The sequence below is a fragment of the Sardina pilchardus genome, chromosome 23, assembly GCF_963854185.1.
Source record: "Sardina pilchardus chromosome 23, fSarPil1.1, whole genome shotgun sequence".
In the NCBI taxonomy this organism is placed as follows: Eukaryota; Metazoa; Chordata; class Actinopteri; order Clupeiformes; family Clupeidae; genus Sardina; species Sardina pilchardus.
The window spans coordinates 13,974,858-13,983,448 of NC_085016.1; the positions used below are offsets into that span (position 1 = coordinate 13,974,858).

General features: G+C 46.4%; 1 protein-coding gene across 1 annotated transcript in view; it reads right to left on the reverse strand.

Moving 5' to 3' along the window:
* Positions 1–37: 37 nt before the first annotated feature.
* The window catches only part of mical3b (microtubule associated monooxygenase, calponin and LIM domain containing 3b), a 28,305-nt gene continuing 19,751 nt past the window's right edge, over positions 38–8,591 (reverse strand). Inside the window, exons 23-34 of the mRNA XM_062528100.1 lie at positions 7,094–8,320; positions 6,849–6,937; positions 6,619–6,699; positions 5,058–5,333; positions 4,674–4,767; positions 4,450–4,500; positions 3,086–3,145; positions 2,796–2,882; positions 2,364–2,423; positions 1,589–1,688; positions 1,366–1,439; positions 38–1,041 (exon numbers count right to left, since the gene is read on the reverse strand). Coding sequence (XP_062384084.1) covers positions 857–1,041; positions 1,366–1,439; positions 1,589–1,688; positions 2,364–2,423; positions 2,796–2,882; positions 3,086–3,145; positions 4,450–4,500; positions 4,674–4,767; positions 5,058–5,333; positions 6,619–6,699; positions 6,849–6,937; positions 7,094–8,320 — 2,384 coding nt within the window. The 3' untranslated portion in view covers positions 38–856. The remainder of the gene's footprint in view (positions 1,042–1,365; positions 1,440–1,588; positions 1,689–2,363; positions 2,424–2,795; positions 2,883–3,085; positions 3,146–4,449; positions 4,501–4,673; positions 4,768–5,057; positions 5,334–6,618; positions 6,700–6,848; positions 6,938–7,093; positions 8,321–8,591) is intronic.

The window sequence follows — 8,591 nt, forward strand, 5'->3', positions numbered from 1 at the left end:
ATACGGACATCAATCATGGTACAATGCAAAGGTTTTATTAAAAGAAAACATTACATGTACATTGTAAAACAAATCGAGTCACATTTCATCACCATATTCAACACCATACAATGTATTGCTACTTGCACTATGGGTGAATGCTCAATGTTGCCACAGTTAAGCATAATGAAAACTGTCTTTACAGGCCAAAGCAGTTATTCTTAGAGGATGATGCCTTACATGAGTATGCCCAAACACATCATGTCTGAGAACGTGTAAGGACAAATTCACCAAAGGTCAATACTTCTGAATTTGATTACTTAATTAGTTTGGAAAATAAATCATGATTATTATAGGCTACACTTGTAAATATTTTACTCAATTGACTCCATGTACATTTGGACAAAGTAAGACATCCATTTTCAATTGCATAATCTGTAGTATTCCTTTTTTAGGGGAGGGGGGGGGTCTTCCTTATATACAGGGGAACAGCTGACTGCACTGAGAGAGCACTATTTGGCAGCAAGGCATCAATCTCCTCCACAAGGAGCATAGCAGCTAAGTCTGAATGCACGCACAACTTTTCCAGTCCCTCTTTCTTCAGGTCAGAAGTAGTGAGAACTGTATGTGTGTGTTTGTGTGTGTATGCAATGCATGCGCATTAGACGAGTGTGTGTGTGTGTGTGTGTGTGTGTGTATGAGCGAGCATGTTCGATATGTGTGTGTGTGTGTGTGTGTGTGTGTGTGTGTGTGTGTGTGTGTGTGTGTGTGTGTGTGTGTGTGTGTGTGTGTGTGTGTGTGTGTATGTGTGTGTGTTTATGTATGTGTGTGTGTGTGTGTGTGTGTGTGTGTGTGTGTGTGTGTGTGTGTGTGTGTGTCAGGTCCAGTGCAAACTGAAGCCCTTAGACAAGATGGTGGCCTCCAAGTCTCGGTCCTCTTCCCTCTCCTTCAGACGCTGGTCCTCCAGCAGGGAGACCAGCCAATCACGTTGCTCCACCACCTCCAGCATCTCACACAGAATGCTCCTCTCTTCCGCCAGCTCCTCCTCACCCTTCAAATGGTCTACGGGAGACAGACGGAGAGAGACAAAATACTTTAAGACTGTCTTTATTAACTTGTTATACACAAAATGATGTAGTATTTTAAAGTTTCTATTGCAGTGGTTCTCAAACTGTGGTACAGGTACCACTGGTGGTACGCGGACTCTCTGTTGTGGTACTCTGGGGGTCTCCAAGATGTTTATTTTCATATAATCACTTCAAATTGTATAAAAATATATGTAATGAAAATCGCTAAATTTAAACAAGTTTTTATCTTTCTGAACCCCCCCCCCCCCCCCCCCCCCCTTAAACATTTAATGCCACACTGAAGGTTAAGGGGGCTCACCATCCACTGCCATTCGTTCCCTGAGTTCCTGCTGGAGACGACTCTGACGATCCTCCAACTCCAGCTCTCGTGCACTACACACACACACACACACGCACACACAGACACACACACACACACACACACACACACACACAGTATTCATGTGAGTCAAAACACATACAACATCTGTGTGTATGTCATGTCATGTGCGGTCTGCTAATATGTGTTATAGCACACTCACAATATCATCAGCTCAGATTCATAGCGCACCAGAGCATTCTTCTCCTGCACCAATTTAAACCACTGCTGCATCAGAGAGGGGTCATCTCTCGCTCCCATAGCTTCAGACAGGAAACATAAGAGACAGAAACACAGGCCCAAACATGAGGAATTTACATTCTTTGTAGAATATGGCGCTTTGTGTAACCCTGTAAGTCACTGTAACTATGGAGGGGGGAGGGGGAAAGAGAGATGAAGGGAATGAGAAGATGAGTCATAAGATAAATAGAAAAGTGAGGGAGTAGAGGGAGACACATGGGGTGCCTCTCATTCAGTGTTTATATGTCCTCCCTCGCTCCTCGGGCCTCGATCCTCACTGATCTACATAAAGAAAGATAGAAGATTGTTGCCGCCTCATCATTCTTTATGTACATAGTGAGGATCGAGGCCTGAGGAGCGAGGGAGGACGTATAAAAGCTGAATGAGAGGCACCTATGGAGCAAATCATGCTGTGTGGAAGAGAAAAGACACCCACACACTCACCCACACACACTGGCACACGCTCACACACACACACACACACACACACTGATTGTACGTGCACTGATTTATCCTACACGCAGTGGAATTTTAACAAACAACATGCCGTGATGAAACTAAAGAGAGATAGGATCTGTGTATCTGTGTGTGTGTGTGTGTGTGTGTGTGTGTGTGTGTATTATGTGGAGCAAGAGGTAGATGGACAAATCAATACAGCAACATGCAGTAAGCACAGAGGAGAGATTTGAGGTCACTACCGTTGGAGGAGGAGCAAGGACAGAAAGGTGTACGTCTTCTCTGAGGAGAGCCAACAGAAACTACACACACACACACACACACACACACACACACACACACACGCATTTACATTTTACATAGATGAACTGGGCACGTGTCGGCATACAGAATTGAATTACGCTTAGATGAGTGAGCCAAAGACTATATTTGGTGGACAGCCAGAGAATAAAGACATCTTAAGGGCAAATATTGATATTTCCGTTATTATTGCGATATTATTATTAATACCATTCATATGTCCACTACATTGACCAACTTTTCACTTTGCCTGCTTATTACAATGCCATTGGGGCCAATGAACTCATACACTGCGAGTAAGAGAAAGAAAGATAGAGGGAGGGAGAGAGAAAAAGCAAGAGGGAGGGAGAGCGAGAGAGGATAGAGGGACATACTTAGCTGATGGAGGGGTGGCTGCTGCACTACGTAAAGGAAAAAGACCAGACAGACGTAGAGAGAGTGCTCGTGGTCCCCTCTGGCCACTGACGAGATTGTTTAAGAGGACAGAGAAAGAAACAGGGGGAAGATTGGAACAGAGGAGAGGAGAGATATATGCCTATATGGCTGGATGACTTGAATGGGGTTTAATATGTAAGACAATACCAATAGTAAAACGTCTATCATCTATCAACGTTGACAGATTAGAAAGGCAGCCAATGAGGCGACAGGGCTGTGGTATCTTTACCTTGAGAGGAAGTGCAAGGACAAGGAGGGGCGGGTCTTCTGAGAGGAGAACTAGGAGAAACTACATACACACACAGACACACACACAGGTGTACACACACACGTGCGTGCATACACACACACACACACACACACACACACACACACACACACACACACACACACACACACACACACACACACACACACACACACACAACCACATAGGAATGCATATACACAAGCATAGGAGGAGAGGAGAAGAGGACAAAGAGCATGAAGAGCAAACTAAGTTCAGCAGGGGGAGAAAACTGCAGGATAAGAGGTGCATCATGGTAGAGAGCTTTCTCAGTTTGAATGGCTCCAGGATATAATTGACTATAATTAGTGTGTGTGCGTGTGTGTGTCTGTTAGAAGAGATGAGTGGGTGGAAAAATATGCGTGTGTGTGTGTATGAGTGAGAGAGAGACAGAGGAAGAAAGATTGTCTTTGGCTCAATATTTTAAGCATCCATCCTAATTCACACATTCTCTCTCTTTCTCTCTCTTTCACATGTGCACACGCACACACACACAAACACACACATACACACTCACAGAGCTCTTATGCACTAGTATGATCAGATGTGCCGTGTATACTGTAGTGTGCTTGTGGTCTGTTTTGTGCTGGCATACAAGATGAGGTGTTTGTGTTGTTTATGATGTAGTGTTTGTTTTGTTTATGATGTAGTGTTTGTCTTGTTTATGATGTAGTATTTATGATATAAGGTTTGTGATATTCATGATGTACTGTAGTGTTTGTGATGTTTTGTGATGTAATGTTTATGATGTAGTGTTTATGGTGTTTATGATGTTTATGATGAAGTGTTTATGGTGTTTATGATGTTGATGATGTAGTGTTTATGGTGTTTATGTTGTTTATGGTGTTTATGATGTAGTGTTTATGATGTAGTGTTTGTGATGTTTATGATGTAGTGTTTATGATGTAGTATTTGTGATGTTTATGATGTCGTGTTTATGGTGTTTATGATGTAGTGTTTATGGTGTAGTGTTTATGGTGTTTATGATGTAGTGTTTATGGTGTTTATGTTGTAGTGTTTATGATGTAGTGTTTATGGTGTTTATGATGTAGTGTTTATGGTGTTTATGATGTTTATGATGTAGTGTTTATGGTGTTTATGATGCAGTGTTTAAGATGTTTATGATGTAGTGTTTATGGTGTTTATGTAGTGTTTGTGATTATGATGTAGTGTTTGTGGTGTTTATGGTGTTTATGATGTAGTGTTTATGGTGTTTATGATGTTTATGATGTAGTGTTTGTGGTGTTTCAAGTTCCAAGAGTGTGCGACGGCGTATGTGTGTAAGAGAAAGTGAGAGGCCCACATACCACCCAGATGCATGTCCAGCACTGCAGTGGAGTTGGAGTCCTCCCAGTAATCTACAATAAAGGGGCAGCGTCAGACTTCTACACTTCTGATGCGTCCATATTAGATGTACAGCTCTGTGTGTTCATCAGTGTGGGCAAGATGTAGGTGTGTGTACTGTATTTGTAGTTGTGCATGGTTGTGTGTGTGTGTGTGTGTGTGTGTGTGTGTGTGTGTGTGTGAGTACCTGCTTCCCCTCTAAGTGCTTTCTCCACAGCCACTCCCATCTCCTCCAGCTGCCTCTGCTTCACCTCCACCTGCTCCAGCTGACGTTGAATCATCTGAAACACACGCACACACACATGCACACACGCACACACACACACACACACACAAACATAGACATGACACATGCTCAAAAACATGCTCATAAACACACACAAGTATGAATAGACAGTCTAAAATAATACGAAATAACAAAAATACTACTGTATGTCTGTATAAATAACAGACATACACACACATAAATTCATACACATGAAGCATGAATGCTTACACACAAAGACTGCACACACACATTAAAACACACACACACACACACACACACACACACACACACATACACACACACCTGTGCGCGGTGCAGCCTCTTGAGCTCCTGTTGCTTGGCGTGTCGCTGGGCCTCCCTCTGGATCCTGCGCGTTTGCCTGGGGTCGCTGCTCTCGGCCAGCGACTGCGTGTGGGACAGCGGCTGCCTCTGCTCCTGCAGCTCCTGCAGGATGTCCGTGGACACGCTCAGGCTGGACGGGTCGGGCGGCACCACCCACACCCCCACCACCTCCGTGGAGCACGAGGCGTCCGGCGGGGTTTGGGGGACCACGGGTCGGCGGGGTCGAGCACTGCGTCTCTGTTGGACAGAAGGGGAGAGGGGGAAGGCATGAGGGGACTGGACCAATAGGAGCGCAGGGTAGAGAAGGGTTCGGCCAATAGAAATGCGAGGATGCGAGGATGCGGTGATACCTTAATGGCGTATGCGCGCTTGAATGCCAGTGCGTGTGGAATGTAAAAAGACTTGAGGAGAAAAACAATGAACACAAGAACAGTAAACAATAAACAAATCTTTAAAAACACAGTTGGGAGCCCAATACACTTCACAACTATGCTAAACTCCATCCACTGCACCATCTACACAGTTCTTTTGATGGTCTATTGATCATAGACTACTGACTATAGACTATACAGTATACTGTACAACTATAGATTAATGACTTGACTGATGCATTGATCAAAGATTTAACAACATGAATCATTATGTTAAAGCCATTATAAACCTCATTTACTTACCACTTCAAACCCTCAGGGCACACTTATCTCTATGCCATGCTCATTATACAATAACCTACTGATGTCATTACCATTTAATACAATAACCTCTAACCACTATGACACAACATATAACAAACACATTGGGCCCTAATTTGTTTGATGGGCAAAGTGCAAACTTACAAACTAACAAAGGCAAAATCAATCAGCTAATTCAACATCATGAGCACAAACTTATCCACAAACATTGATGAGCCAGATCAAAGCATCCACGTGTCTTACAACAGCTATTCATGGGTTTCATCAGGTCCTTTTCCACAGGTGGATTAATCAAGCACCAAGCAAGTATGCATTCATAATCTAGGTGCTTGATTTTCTACATCTGTGGAAAGGGACCGGATGAAACCCATGACTAGGTCTGCTTGTTGATAGGCCTCGCACTATGCCCACCAAACACACCAGGGCCCATTGACTCCCTGACTGTAACCTCTGCAGACTAGGTACTGAGTGCCTTCACACAAGCCATGATGCTACTCTAATTCTCACACTAATGACCTGCCTCTGCAAAAGGTCATCTATGGACAGAGGGGCAGCACAGTTCCACTGCACTGCAGCAACAAGAGGGCAACTACAAGACTAGCAAAGCCACTCATTACAGCAGAATGGCAAACATATAAAACTAAAACTAAAGAAAATTGTGTGTGTGTGTGTGTGTGTGTGTCTGTGTCTGTGTGTGTGTGTGTGTGTGTGTGTGTGTGTGTGTGTGTGTGTGTGTCTGTGTGTGTGTCTGTGTGTGTGTGTGTGTGTGTGTGTGTGTTGATCTTCTGTGTGAAATGTGTGATTGCAAGCATGTGTGTGGGTGTGTGTACCTCATCTCCATTGAAGTCATCCTCCCCTTCCTCTTCCTCCTTTATTATGTCTTTCTGGATGTCAGATGGTTCAAAACTTAACTATACACACACACACACACACACACACACACACACACACACACACACGCACACATACAAAGAAATCGCATGAGAGTTTTAGGAGAAAATATTAACACACATTGCAATCTGTGTGTCTGTGTTTGAGTGTGTGTTTATATGATCCTTACCTGGGCTCTGAGGGGTAATCTCTCCAGCACATCACTGCATGACAGTGACGAGTCGGCAGCGAAAGTTAGGTTCTTCTTGAAACGCAGATCTAAAGACATGCAAACACAAACACACACACACACACACAAACACACACAGATACACAACATAAAAAGTCATGAACATAGCATTTGAACGAACATACAGTAACAGAAGCTGTTCACCCTGTGTGTGCCGCACGGAGGTGAGTGTGTCTCCTCCTCACCTGTGTTCCTGCTGGACGCCTGTGACCTCCTCTTGCCGGCCTCCTGGTTGCCGCCGGCCACCGCTCCCGCCGGCTCCGCCTCCTTCTTCTTCCTGCGGTACCCGGAGAACACGCTCTTCCACAGGGACTTGTGTTTGGGCCTCTCCGGGGAGGGGAGCGTGTGCGCCGCCGACGCCGACGCTGTTTTCCGCGGCGAGAAGATGCCGAGGCGTCGGCGTTGCTCCGCCTCCACCACCACCCTCGGCTCGACGGCCCTCCCAGCATGCATCGCGACGTTGTTCGAGTGGCCGTGTCCGCCACTCGTGCCGTTCTCGGCTAACTTTGGCCTGCCGGCGGCGGTCGACGAGGAGGTCTGAGTGTACATCTCCTTCTTCTCCGGAGTGTCCGGGTACACAAAGTGCGACGGCGGCGGGTCCGTGTCGGGGCGGGGGTGCGCGTTGCCGACGCACGCTTGAGCGTCCGAGGTCACCTGCGTGTCCGGGTCGGCGGACGCGTACGTCTTCGCGTCCGCCACGCTCTGGACCGGGGCGGACGAACTGAGGAGGACCTCGCACACCAGCGGGACGGAGCGACTGCCCGGGTCAAAGTCCACTTTGCAGCAAGGCATCGGGTCAGCTTCAGGGTCAAGGCTAAGGTCAAGGTCAGGATCGACGCTAAGGTCGGGTATAAGGCTCGGGTCAAATTCTGTGTCAAGTTTAGGCTCAGAGCCGTCAAAAAGGTTCGGCTCAGAATTAGCGTTAGAGTTGGAGTTGGAGTTGCTGTTGGCATGGGTGGCTGGACTGCAGGGAGGGGTCAGCAGATTCTGCTCCATGACGGTAAGCCTCCGAGCCACCTCTGCGCACACACACTCCTCGCACACACACTTCCCCTCACCCGCACGCTCATCGGCGGGCGGTGTTGAGCCGTCGGCGCCGGTCGTGTGACCGTGGGCGTGTGTGTGTCTCGAACGCGCGGAGACGTGCGTGTGTGCGCGCGGCGTGGCGCCCAGGCGTTTCCTGATCTCCGAGCTCTTCATCCAGAACTCCTGGATGACCTCGGAGCGTCGGACCGAGCGCTTTTCCATCGTCTCCGGCGGCGTGTTGGGCGGCGTGTGTGTCGGTGTGTGTGCAGACTGCTGCGGGGTAGAGGTCTGGGTGAGCGTGGGGGAGGAGGGCTGTGTGTGTGACGTGAGAGCAGAGCAGAGGAGCGTTGACGAAGAGGAGAGACTGAACTTGGCATCGGTCATAACTGGGAGAACAGAAGAATGAAGACAGACAGTAGATATGTTGATAGATAGACAGACAGACAGACAGACAGACAGACATATAGATAGATAGATAGATAGAGGCAGACACGAGAGACACAAAGAGAAAGAAGACAAGAGAATAATGTAGCACAAATAAAACATACGTCAATTCTTCATTATCACCTACTAACGTAATACAATGTAATTTACAAAGTACTTTAAAACACATCATCACTTCTTTGTCATCAAGACTGAATTCATGCTGACTAAGAG